Source organism: Pelophylax lessonae (genome assembly GCF_965119305.1).
Source record: "Pelophylax lessonae genome assembly, chromosome: 3".
Lineage (NCBI taxonomy): Eukaryota > Metazoa > Chordata > Amphibia > Anura > Ranidae > Pelophylax > Pelophylax lessonae.
In genome coordinates, this window is record NC_138770.1 from 370,149,159 (window position 1) to 370,174,648 (window position 25,490).

The following is a 25,490-nucleotide window of genomic DNA, read 5'->3' on the forward strand; positions in this document are numbered from 1 at the left end:
TTACAGACCGCTGTTTTAAGGTTGCCCCTGAAGAAGGAGTTGTGACTTATATCTTTGAAACGCGTTGGGCACTTACCTCAATAAGAGCGGTATCTTTCTGTCCATTGACTGTATGAATTACACCAAGCTTGCCAATTGTTTTTAACCATTTACATTTGTATTTGTATATGTTATTATTATTTTTCAATAAAACTACTATTATATTTTTTTGTATCTATTTTCGTGCCTTAAAAGTCCCACCCCAAGGGGAATTTCCATTTTTGATGTATACTGTATACAGTGTGTGTTGTGACAGGGGGTGTAGGGGTTAACTGGGGGGTGATTGGGGGTTAAATGTGCCTATCTACATGTTTGTGTGGGTGCTTGGTGCAGTACTCACAGTTAAGATCTGCTCGCTCCTCTGGATGAATCCAAAAAGGATTTGGGGAGGAGAGAGCGGGTCTTTTCTGTGCCTGTGTTTACATTACACAGGCACAGACAGTATCTGATTGGGCAGGACCGATCAACAGGTCCAGGCCAAAAATCATTGGCCTGGACCTGATGACTGATCGGTTCTGAACCCAATCAGATCATCAGCGGGGCCTGGGATGGGCGAGAGCGAGCGACGTAGTGGTACGTCGCTTTGCCTGTAAGCGGCTGAGTGCCGCAGTATATGTACGGTGGGCAGGGCTGAAGTGGTTAAAATCCCCTGGACTGGCTCTGCCACATCAGCCAACAGCTGGGTTTAGCCGGCTGATGGCTTAATCTGGGTCACAGGAGTGTAGAACTAAATGCACTTCTGTGACCCATATGAGAAGTGCGGCCAAAAAAAGCCATAGTGTTACACAAGGGTAAAGTCCAAAGGCCTAAAGCCTTTTAGACAGTCGGATTTTCACTTTGTTCTTGTAGATCATCTCACTCCACCTTGCTAGTTTGATTAGCCAAAGAAAGTGTTCCTCCCTTTCCTGTTAAGGCACACATTACCAGATCTGTTAGTGCTTCATGGCCTTTTCAACGTCAAGCATCTTTTTCCCAGATTTTCAAGGCTTCTTCCTGATCTTCGTTTCTTATTTTTAAGTTTTACCAGGTGGAGGATCAGGCCTCTTCTGATGCCAGTTTTGGGCATAAGGTGCTGCAGGATGCTGTCTGAGTTCTGTCAAGCCCTTCTTGACTCATTTATTATGCATACCTCCCAACTGTCCCGGATTCCACGGGACTGTCCCGATATTTCAAGTAAGTCCCGCAGTCCCGCTGATGTGGGCTGATGTCCCGGAGTAGCAGTGGGCTCCACTCAATGGAAGTATGCTCAGGTAATATCTTCTCTCACACTGACTGTGCCCACTGAAGATTCCAGCATGCCTGTGCCCTCTGCTCCTCTCCCCAACCCCCATCCACTTTTCTTTTCCTTTCAGTCATTAGTTGCTAGGACCGCTGGCGTCCTAGCAACTAATGACGTGTTGTGCAGGTGCCCATACTGGAGAGAAACTACCAATGTGTAAGCTGCTTCAGGATCAGCTCCACCCCCTGCCCAGCTCCACCCCCAACTTAGGCGTCAGTGTTCTATAGAACATCGGCTCCCACTTCCTGCAGCACTGCATCTCTCGTCTGGTAAGGGGACTAGCTGCTAAGTTATTTTCAAGCTTTCATAGGCACTTTCAGGTTTTAAAAGCACCCAGCGAGAAGAGACGCCTGCTGAGGCTACACAGCATGTCTGAATGTGTCTGTTAAAGACTGAGCTTTCCCAGAGGTGTCTTGGCTCCAGCCCTGTGTGATCTCCTCAGGTAAATGTGGGACTGTGTATATATGTGTTGTGTGTGTGACTGTGTATATATGTGTTGTGTGTGTGTGTGTGACTGTGTATATATGTGTTGTGTGTGTGTGTGTGACTGTGTATATACAGTGCCTTGCGAAAGTATTCGGCGACCTTTTGCCACATTTCAGGCTTCAAACATAAAGATATAAAACTGTAATTTTTTGTGAAGAATCAACAACAAGTGGGACACAATCATGAAGTGGAACGAAATTTATTGGATATTTCAAACTTTGTTAACAAATAAAAAACTGAAAAATTGGGCGTGCAAAATTATTCAGCCCCCTTAACCACTTAAGCCCCGGAAGATTTTACCCCCATTCCGACCAGGGGGTATTTTGCGATTCGGCACTGCGTGACTTTAACGGACAATTGCGCGGTCGTGCGACGCTGTACCTAAACGAATTTGGCGTCCTTTTTTTCCCACAAACAGAGCTTTCTTTTGGTGGTATTTGATCACCTGTGCGATTTTTTGATCACGCGCTATAAACAAAAAAAGAGCGTCAATTTTGCAAAAATAGCAATATTTTTCACATTTTTTTATATGAAATTCCCCCAAAAAAAATGTAAAAATCAAAATTTTTTAACATTTTCGGCCAATTTGTTTTATGCTACCTATGTTTGGTAAAAAAAATCGCAAAAAGCGTATTTTGATTGGTTTGCGCAAAAGTTATCGCGTTTACTAACAAAGGGAAAGATTTTTGTCATTTTTGTTGTTTTTTTTTTTTAACGCGTAATGGCGGCGATCTGCGATTTTTTTTTTTGCGGTACTGCGACATTGCGGCGGACAGATCGGACCCTTGACTGACATTTTTGACACTTTTGGGGTTACCAGTGACATTTCTACAGTAATCAGTGCTATATATATGCACTGTTACTGTAAAAATACACTGGTAGTGAAGGGGTTAACTTTATTTGGGAGGGAGGGGCTGTGTGTGTCCCTAGGGGCGTGCTTTCTACTGTGATTGGCTGTTGCTTGAGCTGTAAGGACACTGATCAACGGATCTACATAATAGATCCATGTGATCAGTGTCTTTACAGCGAGGAGAATGACAGGTGGCTTGTTTACACAAGCTGCCTGACATTCTCCCTCTCCCCCGCCGATCGCCGAGTGGCCGGCGGACATCGGGTCCGCTGGTCACACACGCGGGGGGGGTCCGTGACCACACAGGAGCGGGAGCGCGCCTCCGGCAGCGCGCGCTCGCTCCCTAGACCCTCACAAGCAAGCAACGTAGCCCTACGTTAGTTTGCCTGTGAGGGGCTGACCGCCGACGTAGATAGTCGTGCGGCGGTCGGCAAGTGGTTAAGTTAATACTTTGTAGCGCCACCTTTTGCTGCGATTACAGCTGTAAGTCGCTTGGGGTATGTCTCTATCAGTTTTGCACACCGAGAGACTGAAATTTTTGCCCATTCCTCCTTGCAAAACAGCTCAAGCTCAGTGAGGTTGGATAGAGAGCGTTTGTGAACAGCAGTTTTCAGTTCTTTCCACAGATTCTCGATTGGATTCAGGTCTGGACTTTGACTTGGCCATTCTAACACCTGGATATGTTTATTTGTGAACCATTCCATTGTAGATTTTGCTTTTTTTTGATCATTGTCTTGTTGGAAGACAAATCTCCGTCCCAGTCTGAGGTCTTTTGCAGACTCCATCAGGTTTTCTTCCAGAATGGTCCTGTATTTGGCTCCATCCATCTTCCCATCAATTTTAACCATCTTCCCTGTCCCTGCTGAAGAAAAGCAGGCCCAAACCATGATGCTGCCACCACCATGTTTGACAGTGGGGATGGTGTGTTCAAGGTGATGAGCTGTGTTGCTTTTACACCAAACATAACGTTTTGCATTGTTGCCAAAAAGTTCGATTTTGGTTTCATCTGACCAGAGCACCTTCTTCCACATGTTTGGTGTGTATCCCAGGTGGCTTGTGGCAAACTTTAAACAACACTTTTTATGGATATCTTTAAGAAATGGCTTTCTTCTTGCCACTATTTCATAATGGCCAGATTTGTGCAGTATATGACTGATTGTTGTCCTATGGACAGAGTCTCCCACCTCAGCTGTAGATCTCTGCAGTTCATCCAGAGTGATTATGGGCCTCTTGCCTGCATCTCTGATTAGTCTTCTCCTTGTATGAGCTGAAAGTTTAGAGGGACTGCCAGGTCTTCTTAGATTTGCAGTGGTCTGATACTCCTTCCATTTCAATATTATCGCTTGCACAGTGCTTCCTTGGGATGTTTAAAGCTTGGGAAATCTTTTTGTATCCAAATCCGGCTTTAAACTTCTCCACAACAGTATCTCGGACCTGCCTGGTGTTCCTTGTTCTTCATGATGCTCTCTGCGCTTTAAACAGACCTCTGAGACTATCACAGTGCAGGTGCATTTATACGGAGACTTGATTACACACAGGTGGATTCTATTTATCATCATTAGTCATTTAGGTCAACATTGGATCATTCAGAGATCCTCACTGAACTTCTGGAGAGAGTTTGCTGCACTGAAAGTAAAGGGTCTGAATAGTTTTGCACGCCCAATTTTTCAGTTTTTTATTTGTTAACAAAGTTTGAAATATACAATAAATTTCGTTCCACTTCATGATTGTGTCCCACTTGTTGTTGATTCTTCACAAAAAAATACAGTTTTATATCTTTGTTTGAAGCCTGAAATGTGGCGAAAGGTTGCAAAGTTCAAGGGGGCTGAATACTTTCGTTGTGTGTGTGACTGTGTATATATATATATATATATGTGTGTGTGTGTGTGTGTGTATGTATCTGTGTATATATGTGTGTGTGTGTGTGTGTGTGTATGTATCTGTGTATATATGTGTGTGTGTGTGTGTATGTATGTATGTGTGTGTGAGACTGTGTATATATGTGTTGTGTGTGTGTGACTGTGTATATATGTGTTGTGTGTGTGTGACTGTGTATATATGTATTGTGTGTGTGTGTGTGACTGTGTATATATGTATTGTGTGTGTGTGACTGTGTATATATGTGTTGTGTGTGTGTGTGACTGTGTATATGTGTTGTGTGTGTGTGTGTATATATATATATATATATATATATATATATATATATTTATTTGTGTGTGTGTGTGTGTATGTGTGTGTGACTGTGTATATATGTGTTGTGTGTGTGTGTGACTGTGTATATGTGTGTGTGTGTGTGTGTGTGTGTGTGTGTGTGTGTGTGTGTGTGTGTGTGTGACTGTGTATATATCAGGGCTGTGGAGTCAGTAGATAAATTTTCCGACTCCTCAGTTTTTTGTACTTCTGACTCCGACTCCCCGTCTCCACTGTATTAATATGTATTAATCTTTCGACACTGACTTGGGTGGGTGGCATTGCAGTAACTATTCTGGCTACATCACTAATGATCTCTGGATAAACAAGGATGGCTTCTTCAACAGTAAGTTTTGATGAGCGATCATACTTTTCAACTTCTTTTATTGCTTTATAAAACTCCTGTTGGAATTTTTTTATTTGGACATTTACTGGTTCTGTAACGCTTATGCGACGTTGCTTTCCTTTAGCAACTTCCATTTTGTCTAGGAAGGAATCAAAGTCTAATTCTTCAAAGAAGATGATCCTGAGCTACCACTATTGCTTAAAAGAACTTCATCATGTGGAGGTATTTCAGGTCGTAATCCCTTCATGCGAACTGCTACATCATAGAGGGCCTTTTTCTCAGTAGCAGTCTGTTCACTCTTCAACAAAAGTCGGCTCATTGGGTCGACATAAATAGCCGCTAACAAGATTTCATTTTCCAGCAAGAGACTCTCTCTTTTCATCATTGAAGATGCAATGCCCTCAGCTATTAACCCTCCATTTTTGTTCAGGCGATATAACAGGCTCTTCCATTCCAAGAGGAATTTACCTGGGGTTAGATCGTCACATTGCAACCTCTTGTTGACAGTGAAGGGGTAAGAAAGAAGGTTCTCCAGCTTATTTGTTTGTGTCCACTGGCTTTCAGTTAATGCAAGATTTTCATTGTCCATTTCTTCTACGAAGTCTTTAAGTTCAAGCAAATACTTCACCATTAAATAAGTGCTTCCCCCAGTAAGTTGTTTGATCCAAAATGGCTCCTTTTCCTGCACGTCTTTTCAAAATTGCATCTGTTTTCGGGGCCCTGGCTGCAACAGTTACTTGCCGTAATTTGCCAATTAGTGTAGCTGCATGCCGATCTTTTAATCCATCTCTTATGGCAAGTTGCAGTGTATGAACAGCACATCGCATATGATGAATAGTATCAAGCTTCAATGCTTCTTCAACAAAGTTGTCTAAAAAAATGTCAGCATTCTCTTCAGTTTCTAAACTTTCTCCAATACTTGCAGAGCTGTCTTCCTCTAACTCTAATATCTGTTTGTTACCTTCTTCATCTGCGTTCATCTTCTCAATTGTGCTCAACATGTTAGAAACGTTATCTGTCACAACACATAAAATCTGTTCCTTTGTAATTTCAAAATCTTCTAGAAAAACCTCCACTAACTTCTGAAGGTAATCACTGGTGTGATGTGCCTGAGTGTCCTTTAATCTGAGTTTGTGTTATTGTTTTGTTATTTTCATCCACAAATCTAACATTAATAGCAAAATAATTGACTCTGTGACGTGTGCATGCATCCATTTTAAGGAAGACAAAACGTCCTTTCAGTACTTTCTGTAGTTCTTCCTTTTTACATTTGGCCTCCTCAATTATAAGTTTCCTTATACTAAGTCATTAATTATAACTTTTTGTGAATTGGGACATTTAAACTTGCTTTTTTTTTTTTTTTAATTCCAATCTAAATTTATTAGGAGTAGGAGTCGGAGTCGGTGCATTGTTTTCCGACTCCAACTCCAGGTACCCACAATTTCCTCCGACTCCTCGACTCCGACTCCACAGCCCTGGTATATATGTGTTGTGTGTGTGTGTGTGTGACTGTGTATATATGTGTTGTGTTGTGTGTGTGACTGTGTATATATGTGTGTATATATGAGGTTGTATGGGTCTGTGTGTGAGAATGTTCGTGTGTCTTTCTGTATGTGTTGCGCTGCCAAATAAATAATCTGAACCCACCATAAATTCAATAAAATACATAATATAACTACCACCATAAAGAACAAATATAATTACAAAATTCATATAAAGTGAAGTGTAAGGTTTCATGCAGTACTGCACTTGGTTGTTCTTTGATTATCTATAAATTTTCATGAACTTCTTCAATCACCTATTTACTGATAAATTTATAGTTTATGAACTTTACAAATCACTTATTTATTGATTTGTTTATGACACTTAAACAAATAAAAAGTACAAAATTAATTTAAAGTTATGGTGGTAGTTAGAATATGTATTTTATAGAATTTATAATGGGTTCACATTATTTATTATTTGGCAGCGTAACACATTTGTTTTAGTGGTCTTCTTTGTATTATTTTGTGTAGGGTGCCGCTGTCATTTGTTGATATAATTGTTTGTGATTTCTGTTATTGACACTTTAGCACAGGATATCTTCCCCTTTTTTGTTATACTGTATGTACACTTGGAGGAGTTATTTGGCAGGGCCGGTGGTAAGAGGATATGTGCTGGGGGGAGCTTTTGGAGGGGAGAGGACTTGTGCTAGAAGGGGGGGGGGGTGGATTTGAAATCCCCCACCCCCACTTTCTAGCACAAATCATTTGCCCTCCTAAAAAGCCCCCCTTCACATATCTGCCTCCCACCACCTTCTAGCACAAGTCCACTCCCCTCCCAGCACATATCTAACCCCCCCTCCACCCCACCTTCTAGCACAAGTCCTCACTCTTCCCAAAGCACCCCCCCAGCACATATCCAAAGCCTGGGTTTTGTTTAACCATGTCCTTTAAGCCAATCCCACTGTGAAATTCGACCACACCCACTTTTTGCCACAGCGCGCATAGTGCACCGCAGATCTTTCCCTCCCTCAAGTGTCCCTCATTCTCAAGTTTGAAAGTTGGGAGGTATGGTTATGTGTGCCTGTTGGCTTTGTTGCCCACCATGAGTTGGCCTGCTTTGGTCATCCTATGGTAAAGACGAAAGATTTTAGACTTGTTCTATACATACAAATAAGAAAAATCCTCTATATGTTTCTGTTAATGTGTTTATGTTGTCTGTTTTTTATTTTGCCACTTTTTTGTCCTTGCTGGAAAGTAGATATCTAGCCTCTGCTGTTCCAGTTATAGAAAAATCAGTATAGACTGATTAAAAGGACCGACTCATACTATAGTTATGGGGGTCTAACAATCTATGTATTGCTGTTGTGACAAAATGAATGCTTAAAGCAATATGGAGGTTGCCAATATATTTAAAAATGCTAGTTGCATGGTTGTCTCTGGCTTCATTACTTTGAGACGCTTACCTAGAATAAGCACAATGTTCAAGAATATTAGAGAGCAGTACTGTACTTCTAGTCTTTACATGTGTTCCAAAATCAAAGCCATTGGATCAGCATGACAGCCAGAGAACTTGTATTTTCAGAAAGGAGGACAGCAATGGCAGGCTTACTCAATACGGGTTTTCGTTAAGATATACATACAGGATAAAATACCCATGGGAGCCAACATTTTGGATGAAGTGATGTTCCATACTGTAAACATTGCTTTATTAAAAAGAAATCTGTTTTCTGTTGATTTAGTGATGCAAGGACTGCTACGAGTAAAGACAACTTAAAGATTTATATAATTAAAAAATAAAAACAGTAAATGCCACCTGAAACCCATAATTCAGCCCTGGTCTTGAAGCACTGTATTAGTTTGGCTGTCACTGCTACTGTTAGTAGTTACTGATTTGTCTGTTTTCCCCAGGTGTCTGTGGTAAATGAGCTAAAAACCTGGTGTTTACTGAAAATACAGAACCTGGAGCTGAAGCTTTCTGGAGATTCCAGACCTTTTAAAGCCAAATCATCTCCTTCAACATGCGAGTCAACAGATCTGCCACCTTCAGAGAGTCCAAAAAGCAGCAGGGACTGCAATAGCACAGACACTTCCATCCCACCACAGTCCTCCATTCAACACTCATTTGTCACTCGGCAGAGTAGTTTATCTGATGAGCTTTCCAAAGAACTTCCATCCGAGGAAATCAACAGACAACACCAGATTCCACCCCCTCAAGATCTCATGGTGTGTGCATGTAAGTCAACCACATTATTCACATGATGATGCAAGCAATTAAAGGGGCATATGATTAAGGACCTGTAATGTCTGCTCTGATTTCAAAACAATCTTAAAAAGTTAAAAGCCTAGATTACTGTAAGACAGTTTTGGGACAATACAGTGGAGGCCTAACAAATTGGGCCCAAACAAAATATAAAACTTCACTGTAACCTATTGCAGTGCTAGATATGTTTTTCTAGCACGTTAAAGTTAATTGAATAGTCAGTACATGTCCTTGTTAAGAAATGTATTTTATTACAACTACAAATGCTGTTTTGAATGAATCAGTGTTCAGCCACTGTGTAGTGACTCTTAGAAATGTGTTTTTCTCTAGTCAGTGGTCCCCTTTTGTTGCTGTGCACATAGGCATTGATTGCAGGTAAGCTCACCATAGACATCAGATGGCACTTTGAAAATGATTCATCCTCCACAATCTCTCCACCACCCAGTAGTCACATATATTAAAGCTTCCAGGATCAAGTTTTGTGTGTACCGTATGTACAATTGTAGCTCCATATGTTCTAAGCCTTACTATAGTATAGAAGGATAGGTCCGTAAAAAATCTTGTAGGACTTTTTTCCATAATGATCTTCAGGGTATTCAAGCAGTGCTGCAAGGCCTTTATTCTCTACAAATAAACTGAAAGGTAAGGTCGTCACATTAGACTTTTACATTACTTTTATAATACAGTTTTTTGAGTTTCAAAAAAAAAAAAAAAAATATTTAAAAGCACAGTACAGTAGTGGTTTCTTGCAATAATATTTTTATAGTTTCAACCAACATAATACCCAGTTACAAGGCCGAGTGCAAGTTATAAATATAAAGTTACTTTTTCCGTCAAACTAACGTTAGTATGCATTGGGGCGTTGGGCTATTGATTGTAGTGCTCATGACTTATGATTGGTGTCAGACAATTTGAGGTTGTAGGGCATCCTCAAAGAAGGTGAAAGAGGCCTTGAACTAATTTAGCTATCCTTCGGTGGACCATGTACCACCTTATCAGTAGTTTGTAATTGGCTTCTTTAGCTATCAAAGTAATAGAACAGTGAACAGGTTTCAAATTTTGGTTCAGTCAACTGGGTCAATTTGTTTCTGCAGATCCCATTCCCAGTGGCTGATATATGGTAAGGGGGCTGGACGCTGTCCTAACAGGGGTAGATAATAGAGTTTGCCCCTTTCCACTTAGGGTCATACAAACAGAAATGTTCAAACAAGTGGTTAAGAGTAGGGTAATTGAAAGTTGAAGTGAGAATGTGGGTCTTGATTTGGAGATACCTAAAAAATGTTAGATGATGATGGCTTATGAGTTTTTTTGTAGGGTTACAAAGCTCAGGATGCTGTTAGGGGTAAGTAGATTGTATATTTGGCATAGACCAGCTTTAGTCCAGTTATAGAATCTATTGGTTTCGTCCTGTCCAGGAGGAAAAGAAGGGTTGTGGACGATGGTGGCCAGAGGACATTAGTTTGCTTGTATATTAAATATTGTCCCACAATGTTGTCCCTCAGGGAGTGCTTTAGGTACTTTAGGAAAGGAGTGCTTTAGGAAAAGATTGTCTTTGTTTGTATTGTGACAACAGAGTCCATAATAAGGTGTAACTAGCTAAAGGTGCCACTTCTATGACTTCTAGACTTACCCACAGTGATGTACCTGCATTCACGTGGGATAAGGGTAGAGGGGCAATTTGGGCAGTGTAAGGATAGCTACTTGAAAAAAAGAGCAAACACAGGGTGCTAGAGTTAGTTAAAAACCCCAAGAACGCCAATTTATTCAACATAGCACACTTACATGTAAAAGACATGATTGACAGAATGCAGAAACCAAGGCAGAACGGCAGGCTTCAGATGGTATACACACATAGGGATCCAAGCAGGATGTGCAGCAATGTATGAGATTGAGACGCCTCGCACAGCTAAGAGTTGGCTGGCTAGTCGGCAGCATGTACAGCCGCTAACCGTCTCCATCTCATACACTGCTGCTTGCCTTGCTTGCTCTGTGTGTGTAAACCATCTGATGCCTGCCAGGCTGCCTTGGTTTCCGCAAGCTGTTAAATATGTTTTTTTTACATGTAAGTGTGCTATGTTTGATAAATTGGTGTTATTGTCGTTTTAACGAACTCCAGCGCCTTGTGTTTGCTCTCTTTTGCTGTTGTGTAGATCCATCCCAAGTCTGTCAGAGGAGCTGCAGGAGATATTTGGACCGCATCCTTTTTCCCCATCTCCGTCTTCCATTTGGGATGACATTATTATGGACTATGGACATTTGCTCATCTTGAGGAGTGCCGATAAATCAGTGCATACTACCAGTGTGCATTTTTCGTACCCTAAGAATAGCTAGTTACATGGGGAAACTCTGCAAGTGCACAATACATGTTAACAAAAATGAAAAAAATAAAAAAAAAAATTAAATCTAAAGAAAGGGGAGGCAGGCCAAGTGGAGATTCATTTTTGGAGCAAGTTAGCTCATCCTTTTGCGGGACTCTGCCAGAATTTTGGTTGGGTCGCTGGTATTTCCTAGTCCCAACATATTACCACAGATGGGTTTAATAATGGGTCTGGTCTGCAAAGTCAATTTGCAAGGAGAGTGTCAGGTTTATTCCCCTAAACTATATTTAACTTTATTCATAACTAAAGGCAACATTTTTTTTTTTTTTTTTTTTTTTTTTTTTTTTTTTTAGCTTTGGATAGAGTGGAGAGGGATTAGAACCCCTGACAATTTTTATTGCTGTCTGCTTACCCATTAAAGAGATTCATCTATATTTGTCCTGTTTACATTGTCATTGAAAGCAAAAGTAAAAGAAAATCCCACATTTCAGGTGATCCCTAGAAAAGTAATAGTAGGGAAATCTTCCAATGGTTCTGGTGAACTAGGGGGGCCCCAAGAAATTCCCTTACCCTGTTTCCCCAAAAATAAGCCCTACCCCGAAAATAAGACCTAGCGTGATTTTCAGGGATGGCTGCAGTATAAGCCCTACCCCAAAAATAAGCCCTAGTAAAGTCCTTGTAAAAATATATAATCTGTTCTGTAAAAAGATATAATGTGCAGTGTGTCTCCTTTTGTAACCTTATTGTGGAAAATACCTTATTTACATCGCTGCTGGGTGCTCACGTGACCTGCTGGAGAGCTTCTCCTCCCAGCTGACGTCAGTGGCCTCTCCCTCTGCAGTGCTCAGAGTAGGGAAGAAGAGCTTTGGCTGGGTGCTCAACCCAGCAACGCTGTAAATAAGGTAGTTTCCACAATAAAGGAGGAGACACACTGCACATTATATAATATTTTTACAAAATGTATTACATCATTTTACAATGACTTTAACCAAGGTTTATTTTTCGAATTACAGAATGTCATAATGCCGATTCCTAAGCTGACAGGGGAAGAGAAGACAGGGGGACACAGGAACTTTTTTTTCATGTTATTGTTTTATTCCAGGTTTTTTTTTAGAACATGGAGAGAGGTATTTGACACAGCACAAGCACTGTGTGGTCCACCATGCTTGAAAGGATCAGGATATTTTTTTTTTTTTTTTTTTTTAAGGGTTACAACCACTTTAAGATCGTCATTGTACATACCGTAAATAAATAAGACATCCCCTGAAAATAAGCCCTAGTGTGTTTTTTGTAGCCAAAATTAATATAAGACTCGGTCTTATTTTTGGGGAAACACGGTATTTGCAGGGATCTCCTCTCACTTCCTATTTTGACTTTGGGACAGGAAGTAAAGGCAATCTCCCTAATGGTACATAGATGTCAAAACAAAAAAAAACTGACAGGGGTTATAACCCTCCCTTACTCTATCCAAAATGAAAAAAACTTTTGCTTTCTTTTGGATTTGTGAGTCCTCAAATTGTTTCTTTAAATGAGGGATGTGATTTGTTTTAAATGGAGTAGACAGTGAGTTGTAGGTTGCTTCCAACTCTTTTATCACTCATGCACTCAGGCCATTTGCTTTTTATCCTCTGAATGCCAGAACTCCTGGCAGGAGAAAAGCTTCTTAAAAACTTGCTTGAAGCTGCATATTGCATACAGGCATTTAGGCCTATCAAGTTTTTTAATTAACATTAATGGATTTTAGGGTTGCAACAATACCACTTTTTTTAAGACCGAGTACAAGTACCGATACTTTTTTCAAGTACTCACCGATACCCATTACTTTTTTTTTTAAATGTCATGTGACAGTGGCACTAATATGCAGCACTGATAGGTGGCACTGATGGGCACTGATGAGGAGGCACTAATATGCAGCACTGATGGGCACTGATGAGGCGGCACTAAAGGGCAGTGATGGGGTGGCACTGATGATGAGGCACTAATATGCAGCACTGATAGGTGGCACTGATGAAGCGTGGACTGTGTCAGTAGTTTTTTTTTTTTTTGTTTTTTTTTACAATTTATATATTTTTTGCTTCTCTTTTTACAATGCTTTCTTTTTTTTTGAGGAGGGTGTGTGGATGGTGTCAGTGTTTTTTATTTTATTTTTTATTATTTTTACAATTTAACCTTTAAATATTTATTCCAATTGTTTCAATTATTTATTTATTTTTTTCAGCCCTACGGGGGGTGGGGTGGGGGAGGCTTTGGTGAGATATCAGGGGTCTAAACATCTCCCTTTTGAGACGTAGAACAGGACTGAGGACACAGATTCCCCAGTCCCTGTCTCTGCAGCCTCAGCTGCACTGAAGATGAATGAACAGTAGACAGAGGCTCCTAAACACTGTTTATTCATAACTGAGCATCATAAACTGAGTGTTAGGAACGCTTCCTGAGCACACTGAGGTGCTGTCATGAGTCTGCCATCTAAAGGGTTAACCTAGTGCAGACTAATTGCAGTAATTGGCAACAGGCTGCCTTATTTAAACACCTCAGCAGCAATGTGTTGCTGTCTTGTCTGCAGCTCCTCCGGTGTTCCTGAAACCTGCGTCCTGTTACTTGCTTGATACCCGTTTTGACCTTTGGCTTGTTCCTGACCTCGTTGACCTGCTGCCCGTCCTGACCCTCGGCTTGTTTGACCATTAATGGCTCTGGCAAAAACTGGTGGATATTTAGATTCCGCATCTCAGGGTAGCCTGTGTAACTTACCTTGGGGGTTCCCGTCTAAGCTCCGCCCTCTGGCACACATGGGGCCTTCCTGTGCTGTCAGGCTACCATTTGTATCCCTAACAGTACAAGACAGCCTTGACGGAGCCTGCAAGAGAAGCCTCACCGTTGGAAGAGATCTGCCAACACCTCGCAGTCCTGTCTCAAGCCGTAAAGTCGCTTCAAGTCGGCTACACACAGCTAGGAACGGCTGCGCTCTTCAGGGGGATCCTCCTGTGTTATCTGCTTCCTCTCCTGCTGCAGCCCCCTCTGGACCTGCTTCTGGCCCTTCCATAGTGATGCTGCCACCAGAACCTCGAGTTCCTGCTCCCGAAAAATATTCCGCAACGCCTGCCAGCTATATTTCTCCCTGCAACCTCGAACCTTTTTCTTTGGAGGCCACCAAGGGGGGGTTTATTTCCCTGCTCCTAGGCGAACCCCAGTCCTGGGCTCATCAGCTCCTTGAAGAGGGCAGCCCCCATTTAAACTCCTTACGGTCATTTTTTGAGGTCATGGCACAGGTCTATGATGACCCGCAGTGATCCTCCACCGCAGAAGCTGCGCTTCATGTTCTTCAGCAGGGTCGCAGGCCCGTAGAAGACTACGTCACTGATTTCCACCACCTCAGTTCCGATAAGTCCTGGAATGAAGCAGCACTCGGCTTGTCGAAAGGACGAGCTGGCATGGGTAGGTGTCTCGACGCCCTGGAAGATTTGATTTCCCAGGCCATTCAAATTGACCGGCGGCTACGGGAGCGCAGAGCAGAACGATCCCTGCAGCGGTTCAGGCCGGCCTGGATGCTACCATGAGTTGCTCCTCCTGCACACTTTTCTTCCGCTGGGTCAGCTCCTACCAAATCCGCTCCTGCTGGAATCACCTCAGATATGCCTGAACCTATGGCTGAGAACCTATGGGATAGCCCTCAAAACATAGATATTCCTAGCACCACAACAAAGATATAGAGTGGTAGTATGAAGCTGTATGCTATGCAACCTAGGATCATATGGCCTGCTTTGTCCCCGGAGAGACGCTGTTCCCAGTTGGGTAACCTGTGCCTGTATTGCAGTGAAGCTGGCCACTATGTGCGCTCCTGCCTGGCAAAATACCGTAAGTTCCTGCCTGTCTCACCATCCAGTTGTGTGGCATCTGTTACCAGTTCCTCTCACCTAGCCTTTCCTGTGTCATTACAGCTTCTGGAAGGACCCGTCCCAGTTACATCGATCATTGACTCGGGAGCTTGCCATGGTTTCATTGACCGCTCGTTCGCCCTGCAACATGGCATACCTCTCCGGCTCAAGACCCAGGACCTCCCCATCTTCCTGGCCGATGGCTCCCGCATCAAATCCAGGCCCGTGACCCAAGAAACTTTTCCCCTTCCTAGGGTCTCCTCCTCCGGCCATAAGGAACTGATCAGCCTGGATGTTATCACATCCCCCTTACTTCCCATTATCCTGGGATTACCGTGGTTGCAAGCACATAACCCGCAAGTCAATTGGATCACAGGCACCATCCAGTTCCAATCTCTTTACTGCAAGAATTCCTGTCTACCCGCTCCTCCTGAATTCCCCAAGACTCTGTTCTGTCTTGAATCCAAACCTGATGTATGTTCCGTGGTGCCCAAAGCATACCATGACTTCCTGGACGTATTCAGCAAACGGGGAGCAGAGACCTTGCCCCCTCACCGTCCATATGACTGCCCTATCGACTTGCTCCCAGGAGCCGAAATCCAGTTTGGCCAGATTTACCCACTTTCTGAACGTGAACTGAATGTCTTAAAAGACTATGTAGACAAAAGTCTAAAGAAGAGGTTCATCCGTCCCTCTACCTCTCCAGCAGGGGCCGGTATCTTCTTCGTAGAGAAGAAGGATCACACCCTCCGACCCTGCATCGATTATAGGGATTTAAATAAAGTTACTATTAAAAACCATTATCCTCTTCCTCTAGTCCCCGAACTCTTTCAGAGACTCAGATCTGCCGTCCTGTTTACTAAGCTGGATCTTCGTGGGGCATCTGAGAGGGGGACAAATGGAAGACTGCTTTCTGTACTAGATTCGGACATTTCGAATGCCTGGTAATGCCATTTGGCCTTTGTAATGCTCCTGCCACGTTCCAACACTTTGTGAATGACATCTTCAGGGATTGTTTGGATATCTTTGTCATCATATACTTGGATGACATCTTATTCTTCTCAACATCCCTAGAGCAGCATCGTGAGCACGTTCGAAATGTCCTAAGTCGCCTTCGCCAGCATAGTCTCTACGCCAAGGCCGAGAAGTGCGTTTTTGAGCAGACCAGTATCCCGTTTCTGGGATTAATAATTTCCACAGATGGAATAGAGATGGATCCTCGGAAGGTCTCTGCCATTCTGGATTGGCCACCTCCATCAGACAAAAAGGGAGTACAGCGCTCCGTTGGCTTCGCCAATTTTTTAGGAGGTTCATTAAGGGGTTCTCTAACATCATAGCCCATATTACTCACCTTACTAAGAAGAACGTCCACTTCCAATGGACCCCTGAAGCTCAGTTTGCCTTCTCGGTTCTTTTTACCTCTGCCCCTATCCTGAGTCACCCGGATCCTGCCTTACCCCATCTCCTGGAGGTAGACGCATCGGAAGTTGCGGTCGGGGCAGTCATCTCCCAAAGACTGGGAACTAGAGTCTTAACTGACACAATAGCCTTCTTTTCCTGGAAACTCTCTCCCGCGGAGAGAAACTATGATGTCGGGGACGGGAACTCCTGGCTATCAAAGCCGCTCTCGAAGAGTGGCGATATCTACTGGAAGGAGCGGCACACCCAATTCTTATATTTACCAATCATAAGAACCTTGAGTACTTAAGATCTGCAAAGCGACTGAGACCCCGCCAGGCCCGATGGGCACTCTTCTTCTACAGATTCTCGTTCCATATTACCTATGGGCCCGGGTCAAAAAATATCAAACCGGATACCCTGTCCCGAATGTTTGATAATCCTAAAGAAGATTTGGTACCCGACACTAACCTGTCAGAGAAAAACTTCCTGCTCCTGCTCACTAGCCTGAAAGCCCATCTTCAGCAAGCCTCTGCCAACATTTCCAGTCCACCTGGGATACCCCTGTCAGGCAAGGATGGTTTGCTGTGGGCTAAGGACAAAATCTTAGACAATGTGGGCTTTGTCCCGGAGGGAGTCAGTGTGTCGGTTCTAGCTGCCTGCCATGACCACCCTCTGGCTGGCCATTTTGGTGTTCATAGGACCCTCGACCTCATGCAACGCACCTTCTGGTGGCCTGATATGGAAAAAGACTGCAGAAATGATGTGTCTTCCTGTGTTTCTTGCTCCAGGAGTAAAACCACCAGAAGTAAGGAGTGGGGTCTCCTCAGACCACTCCCCATCCCTGACCGGCCCTGGCAAACTATCGCCATGGACTTTATCGTGAAACTTCCACCTTCAGCCGGTTGCTCCGCCATTTTTTGTGGTTGTAGACCGGCTTACTAAGATGGCCCACTTTCTACCCCTCAAAGGTACCCTCTTCTGCGAGGGAAACTGCAGAAGTCTTCATTTGGGAGATGGTGCGACTCCACGGGGTACCCACAAACATTATCTTGGACAGAGGGGTACAGTTCACGTCCCGCTTTTGGAGGGCCTTGTGTAAGCTACTACAAATCGAATTATCTATGTCAGCTTACCACCCACAGACGAACGGGCAAACCAAGAGGACGAACCAGACCCTGGAACAATATCTCCAGTGCTTTACCACCTTCGTCCAGGACGACTGGGTAGCATTACTACCATTTGCGGAATTTGCCTTCAATAATTCAAGACATTCTGTCACCGGGCAATCTCCCTTCTTTGCCAATTATGGGTTTCATCATTACTTTCTGCCCGACATCCCATCTGATTCCGGAGTGCCCGCAGTTCAGGTCACCATCGACTTCTTCACGAGTAACAACAAACTTCTGCAGGACACCTTGGCCAAGGCTCAGATAGCATCCAAAAGAACCAGGTCTTTTTATCCACAGCTAACCTCCGCTTGGCCTGCCCATCCAAGAAGTTGGCTCCCAGGTTTATCGGCCCATTCCCCGTTAAAAGAAGACTCAATGCCGTGTCCTATGAGTTATCCTTACCTGATACCCTACGGATCCATCCTGTGTTCCATGTTGCTCTTTTAAAACCTGTGGTTACCAACACCTTCCCCCGCAGAAGCTCTGGACCTCTGGAACCAGTGATGGTGGATGGCAACATGGAGTACGAAGTTGAGGCTGTACTTGATTGCCGGAAAAGAGGTAACCAGCTTCAGTTCCTTATTAAATGGAAGGGTTATGAACCGGAAGAGAATTCCTGGGAACCTGAGAGGAACATTCATGCCGCAGACCTGATCCAGGCGTTTTTTCTTGCCCATCCTCAGAAAAGCAGTTTGTTGGGCACCCGAAGGTTGCCCTTAAGGAGGGGACAATGTTAGGGACGCTCCCTGAGCACACTGATGTGCTGTCATGAGTCTGCCATCTAAAGGGTTAACCTAGTGCAGACTAATTGCAGTAATTGGCAACAGGCTGCCTTATTTAAACACCTCAGCAACACTGTGTCTTTGCTGTCTTGTCTGCAGCTCCTCCGGTGTTCCTGAAACCTGCGTCCTGTTACCTGCTTAATACCCGTTTTGACCTTTGGTTTGTTCCTGACCTCGTTGACCTGCTGCCTGTCCTGACCCTCGGCTTGTTTGACCATTCTCTCGGATCTCCCTTGTCTGCTTATCCGCCTTCGGATCTTGACCGGTTTCCCCCTTGGTGGGGTGACCCTGAGGACCGCGACCTGATATTCACACGCAGCGAAGTCCATCCTTAACACTAGAGGCTCTGGCAAAAACCGGTGGATACCTAGATTCCGTATCTCAGGTTAGCCTGTGTCACTTACCTTGGGGGTTCCCGTCTAAGCTCCGCCCTCCGGCACAAGTGGGGCCTTCCTGTGCCGCCAGGCTACCATTTGTATTCCTAACAACGAATCAGTGATCACTGACTCTATGCATTCAGAAAAGGAAGGAGCTGGTAAAAAGCATATATACTGGCTCCTTCCTCCGCTCTCCATCCTGACAGATCTGGGCTGAAGGGGGGGACCCAGGGAGGACCTGGAGAGATGGAGGAGCACACGGAAGACCCAGGGAGCCAAAGGAGGTGCCGAAGGACACAGGGAGCTGGAGGAGGACATGGGGAACCGGAGGAGGACATGGGACAGTCGAGGGTGATTGGTGTGGTGGTGGGGGCAGTTATAAGCACCAATCTCCCTGTATAGCTTTCAAAAATGCAGCTGACAGCAGCAGGAGGGAGAGGAGAAGAAACGGCTGTCAGCTGCTTTATTGAAAGCCACACAGGAAGATCGGTGCTTGTAAACTCCCTCACCGCCACACTGATCATCTGTTAGGCTGCCCGGCCTCCCCTGCTATGCTGAGGACGCTGGGCCCCATACAACAGGGCTGGCTGTACTGGCCTATCGGCGGCCCTGCCGGGAGGTATCGGTTTAAGCATTGGAGCATTTGCAAGTACTCATGCAAATGCTCGGTATTGGTATCGGTGCAACACTAATGGATTTCATTAGCCATTGGAGTGCATTAACGCTCAAAAGCACCTAGTGTTTTTTTCTACTCAAAACCTCCACTCCTGGATATGCTTGTGATGGGGGTTTTTTTTCAGCCTGTAAAGGAACCTCTTCTAATATGCCTGGAAACATCTATGTGTGCATGGGCAAATAGGCTAGTATAAAGGTGCTTTACAGGCTGAAAAAAAAAAAAATGTTGTGAGGTGTTTTTTGGATCAAATAACTTTTCTATATAAATAATTTTTAAGATACAAAATACCATAGATCAGTATACAAGAAAATGTTTGTATCCAGCAAACAGTACAAGAAATAAAGGAAGACACATGCAAAGAAGTTTTTTTTTTTTTTTTTTTAAAGCCCTGTGTGCATGTGCCCCTTATATGTCCTCCATTGGAAAGCCATTTGGATTATTTTACCACCAGAGCCTGCTTTATGAGTGTTCAGGGATGCAGATGAGCTCATGGATTGTGAATTCACTGTACAATATTTCCATTATTATTATTAACTAATGATCAGGTCACTGACAAGTGCATCATTAAGAGACCAGCGATTCTCATATGATTTTATGTAGAGTGAAAAAAGGTTACCACTGCATCATGATTTGACCAGGGAACTAGAAAGATAATGCATGGCAAGACAGGTTGCAGTAGGTAGCTTTGGGGTTGGCAATGTCTAATGTTCATGACAAAAACCAGTCATGAACTTTGAAGAAGATTGCAGTAAGAATTACATATAAATGTCCTAGCTAGAGCCAATATCAGCAAGCTAAAAGGTTAGGATACAAACCTAGGAGGTAGGTTCTGCAAAGAAAGCATCCTTGGACTTACAACAGAGTAGTTGTGGTAATAAGGTACATAGCACTGAAAGTTTTATAGAATTGCAGGAATAAGTACAATATAGGGGCAGTATGCTGTAAGTTGCTCCATCATGCCACCAGATTAGGATGAAATTTGGTAAGAAGTTGTGTCCAGGGATGGAGTTAGGAGTGGTTAAAACATGCTAAGCTACATACAAATAAACCAGCATGTTTAAGCAGTATGTCTAATCCACATTCATAAATGGCAGACATGGCAACTGTTAAAGTGCTCCTCGGAGCCTTTTGTAAAAAAAACATTCCTTTAGTGAACTTTTCTGATGTAAATGACTGAAGATTGCCTTTAACAAACAGTCTCCTATATTTGAATTCTGCTCCACACTTCTTTAATGCATGAATGGACACTAAGGATGCCACCATAGATTCATGAATGTCTTTTATGCTGATATAGGATCACCTAGGTTCAAATTGACCATAACTAGGCAGTTGGCTACTGGTCTTTTACATTCTAAAATTATTTAAACCTACAACTACCTCTTCATTTTCAGGCTGAGAACCTATGGGATAGCCCTCAAAACATAGATATTCCTAGCACCACAACAAAGATATAGAGTGGTAGTATGAAGCTGTATGCCTTTACATTTTCCCTAAAAATATTATGGTGAATACTCAATACTGCCATGTGTCTGATATCTATGGGTCTTGCATGAAAACATATGTGTTATGCTGAACCTGGGCTACAGTTTGTGGTGTGTTGTGTAATACATTTGTCATTTTATCATTTCCAGAATGCATGCACTTATCATTTGCTAGTATCAGAATTGCGTTTCAACAGAAATTTAAGAATTTTTGTAACATTTCTAATATTTTTCTGTAGCTGTAGAGCAGCAATCTGTACCTGTTGCCCCTCCAGCTGTGAGGCCTAAAGAAAAGACAACAAGTTGTATCCCATCCTGCAAATATCAGCCAGCCCTCCCATCTTCCAGCCTTCCAAACCCTAAACTAAGAAACGCCAAACTCATGGCAGATGCAAAGAAGGCTGAGAAGCAGACTGCAAATCTCATGGACCGAGGCACACAAACAAGAAAATTTGCAAAACCTGGGCAGCTTAGGCAGCGAAACATAATGCCAGGACCACAGATTCCACTACCATCTTGTAATGCACCTGGCGACCAAGTTGGCATGCCAACTAGGGACACCTCCCAAGCTTTGGAAATCACACAATATTTTTTTGAAGCAGTATCTACTCAAATGGAAAAATGGTATGAAAGAAAAATTGAAGAAGCCAAGTCACAAGCAAACATGAGGGCACAAGAAGATAAAGTTGCGTTGCAACAGCATATAATGAGTTTGGAAGAAGAATTAATGAAGTTGAGGACTAAGTTACAGAAGGAAAGCTAGCAGCAGAGCCCCTTCTGGATATGAGGGACAGCTATCATAAGATACCAGACTCAACAGTCAGAAGTTGCAACACAAAGCTATTTGAGTCATTGATGCATTAAACGACTGTGAAACTTAAGAAATCTATACAGAAAAAGCATGTGCCATTCTTTAATATTGATGTTTCTGAATTGCATGAGCTTCCCAAGCAAGAGACTGCTTTCTTGCTTTTGTAGATTCTTCGACATTGAAGACAATTGGATCAATGTGCCATAGGGCCACAGTTTACTGTGCTGTATATTTAATGCTCTATGTATTGAACAAATGCATGTATAAAGCTGCATTTACTAACTGGTACCTGATATGCAAATTACAGACCAAGCCTATTCTGTTAGTACTGTAGGCTGGTGTCACATGTGCTTCTAAATGGACATATATGTTCTCCCAATCCCTGACTGAAATGAACTGCAGTATTAAAGAGTTTTCCAACTTTTACTTAATGTCGAACTCCAGACAAGTGGCTAAATACATTGTTTTACCTGCCATAAGTATTTCTATTAAATCCCATAATCCAAACACCTCCTTCCAGACAGAATGCCTAATTCTTGAACTTTCAGTGCAAATATCGGAATGCAAACACAAAAATAAAATATGTATTAGTATACTAGTTTATACTTTGGTGGCAGTATTAATTTTTCTTTTTTCAGGCTAAGTACATACTGTATCTGTCTTACTTTCTCCTGAATGCTGTAAGTGTTATTGGCAGGATCACCAGGTGAAGATAAATTAAAATAAAGGCTGAAAAAAGAAAACAAATGCAACTGCTCCCATCTAAGGACTGTTTATTCTTTGGTTTAGATACTCTTTACACATTACATCTTGGTCCAAGCCCCCAGCCTGCTGATTGTACAACACAGTGGCAGCATCACACAGTGAAGAGTCATCCTTGATTTTCCCTCTTATAAGCATTTTCAAAAATTTAGACTGACAGCTCTGTGCTCTGGCCCCTAGTGCCTTCTTTAAGTCTGTCTGTTTTGCTATGTATTACAGGAAGCTGATATAAATACAGTTTCAGATATTTGTACTAGGCATTTCAACAAGTATACATATGTGTTTCTTACTTTACTTTCCTGATCTGAAAGCTGGTTTCAAGACAGCATCTCCAAGTACTGGAACCAAAGACAGCCAAGGTACTAGCATTTTCAGGAGGTCAGCAAACATAGCCCCATATGTCTTTTACTATGTATTTTTTTCAGTTTTGCTGTGCCAAGCACACATGACATCAGTGTGAAGAAATTCAGCATAACTAACATTCCAACATAAACCATAAATTGTATTTGGTTCCCATAAGCATGAATATGCCTGTTTTAATGACAATATAGTAAACTCTGAATGCATCTGAAATAATGGAGTCAAGTTTGCCTTTATTGTAACCATCAGTTATTTTTTTTTCAATTGATATGCCAGCATTTTATTAATATGCAGTCATGTGAATTACTTCTGTGCAATTCATTTGATAAAAATGGGCATAATTGTATGTAAACGATTATTAATATGTTTAGCATTATCAAGCAGTATGTCAAGAAATGGAAACAAGGTTCACATATAAATGCAAGTACATTGTATAGTAGACCTGTTATTGTTACATTTTAAGAGTGAACATTGGAAATTATTATTATTATACAAGATTTATATTATACAAGATTTATATAGCACCAACAGTTTGCACAGCACCTTACAATATAAAGGGAGACAATACAGTTACAATACAAGAGGGTTGGGAGGGCCCTGCTCATAAGAGCTTACAATCTAATAGAATGACTTAAGGTGCCTACAAAGAAAATAATATTTAGAAGACAACTGTAAATTAGATATCATTTGTCCAAGACATGCCCAACTGCCTGAGTTCAGCCAATCTGGTCAATTTCTTACCTCTGTCTTCGTTTCATTAATCTATACTTTGCAGCTGTAGCATGAAGAGGACCTGGTCTTTTAACATGACCAGATGCTTAGTCAGAATGAAGAATGAATGTACATCTTTAAAGTCTATGTCAAGGTTTTCTGTCACTTTAAATAGTTTGTTTGGGCCAGACTTGCTTTATCATATACCGTGTATCCGCTACTTACAGTATGTCAGTGCTGTGTCCCGACAGCATCTCGGGAGACTTTCCGCCTGGTGCTATAACAAAATAGAGTCAGGCTAAGTGCTTCTAAAGCATTCAAAGGAAGCCTTGTATTTTTCTCAATTCGGGCCAGCTTTGGTACAAGCAAATTATTTAACCCCTTTGCGCCAACCGCCTCCCAGCCCTTTAGGGGTTCTAAAAACCAGGAAGTGGAGAGGGGAATTTGGGTCATGTAACCACTGAGATTCAATGTCACATGATCGGAAAGCTCCTGATCCCACGTATGCTTTGAAAGCTAAAGATCCTCGCCGGCTACCATGCTGGGAGCGTGCAGGGAGGGTTTTCTCAGCACAGTAAGTTGTTTACACGGGGCCACATATATGCTTACAGCTGGCGTGAAGAGGTTAATGTGACAGAAAACTTGTACTTAGGCTTTTTTTTTTTTCTGCCTCTAAACACCCCTTTATATTAACCTATGTGTCCTTGCACACAGGCTTTTAGAGGCAGTAAAAAACATAATTTACATGTTTGGAAGAGGAGCATTTCAGCAGAAAAAAGCAGAACACACAAACTTGTGTTTAGCACCTAAGCATATCTTCATTTCATTTCACGGGTCAAAATAAATTAAATTGGACAATGAAATTAATGAATGCCCAAACATCTAAATGTGTTTGCAAAAAAAGTTTACAGAAGAACTGGGCAAACACCTAGTGTAAATGAGGCCTGAAAGCTGAAGTTTAGGTATAAATTTTTTTGCATGGTTACATTGCTCCAGCTTGGTCCAATGTAAGAATGCATATCTCATAGCTGACCAATCCCGGTGTAAGCTGCAAATCACTGTAGTAGTCACCACTACTCTCTAATTGGACAAGGTGGAGATCATGGCATCAGTACCCCTCCTCTTCACCTCGTCTAATCAGAGGACATCTTGTATTCTTTGAAACAATACAAGACTTTCTTTGAATGATGGCGTTATAGAGTGAGCTGTGGGTATTATGCAGAATTGAAGTTACTTGGCACTATACCTGTAAGACTGTTGCTGTAATTGTAGTGATATATGCTGAATATATAGAATACTATATACTACCAGCTATCACAGGACTTCACATTCAAGGTTAGGCTAGTATTGTCTGGGGATTCCTTGTAGAATGTTGTGACCAGGGCTATGGCTTATCATGAATATGCGCAACTTGATCTGTATTCAGTTTCACAGGACTCTGCTACAAGTCAGGCCAAAATTCTGGGAATTCTCTAGTTGTGAGTACACCTCTGGGGACAATACATTGATTGGTTGTAATATTATGATGACCTATTGTAACCCATCAAGACATGGACTCTGCTAGACCTCTGAAGGTATGCTGTGGTATCTGGCACCAAGCCATCCGTAGTAAATTCTTTAAGATCTGTAAATTGCGAAGTGGGGCCTCCATTGATCCATGTTTTTCCAGCACATCCCACAGATGCTCAATTGGATTGAGATCTGAAATTCTGGAGGCCAAGTTAACACATTAAAATATTCATCAACCGTTCCTTAAACCATTTGTAAATTCATCAGACAAATCCACCTTCTTGCATTGCTCTATGGTATAGTTCTGATGCTCATGTGCCCATTGCA

The 25,490-nt window shown here is 42.5% G+C and overlaps 1 protein-coding gene across 1 annotated transcript in view; it reads left to right on the forward strand.

The window, feature by feature from the left end:
• The window catches only part of ANKRD6 (ankyrin repeat domain 6), a 133,540-nt gene extending 110,691 nt beyond the window's left edge, over positions 1-22,849 (forward strand). The window contains exons 14-15 of the mRNA XM_082249432.1: positions 8,583-8,907; positions 21,250-22,849. Coding sequence (XP_082105558.1) covers positions 8,583-8,907; positions 21,250-21,773 — 849 coding nt within the window. The 3' untranslated portion in view covers positions 21,774-22,849. The remainder of the gene's footprint in view (positions 1-8,582; positions 8,908-21,249) is intronic.
• Positions 22,850-25,490: the final 2,641 nt, after the last annotated feature.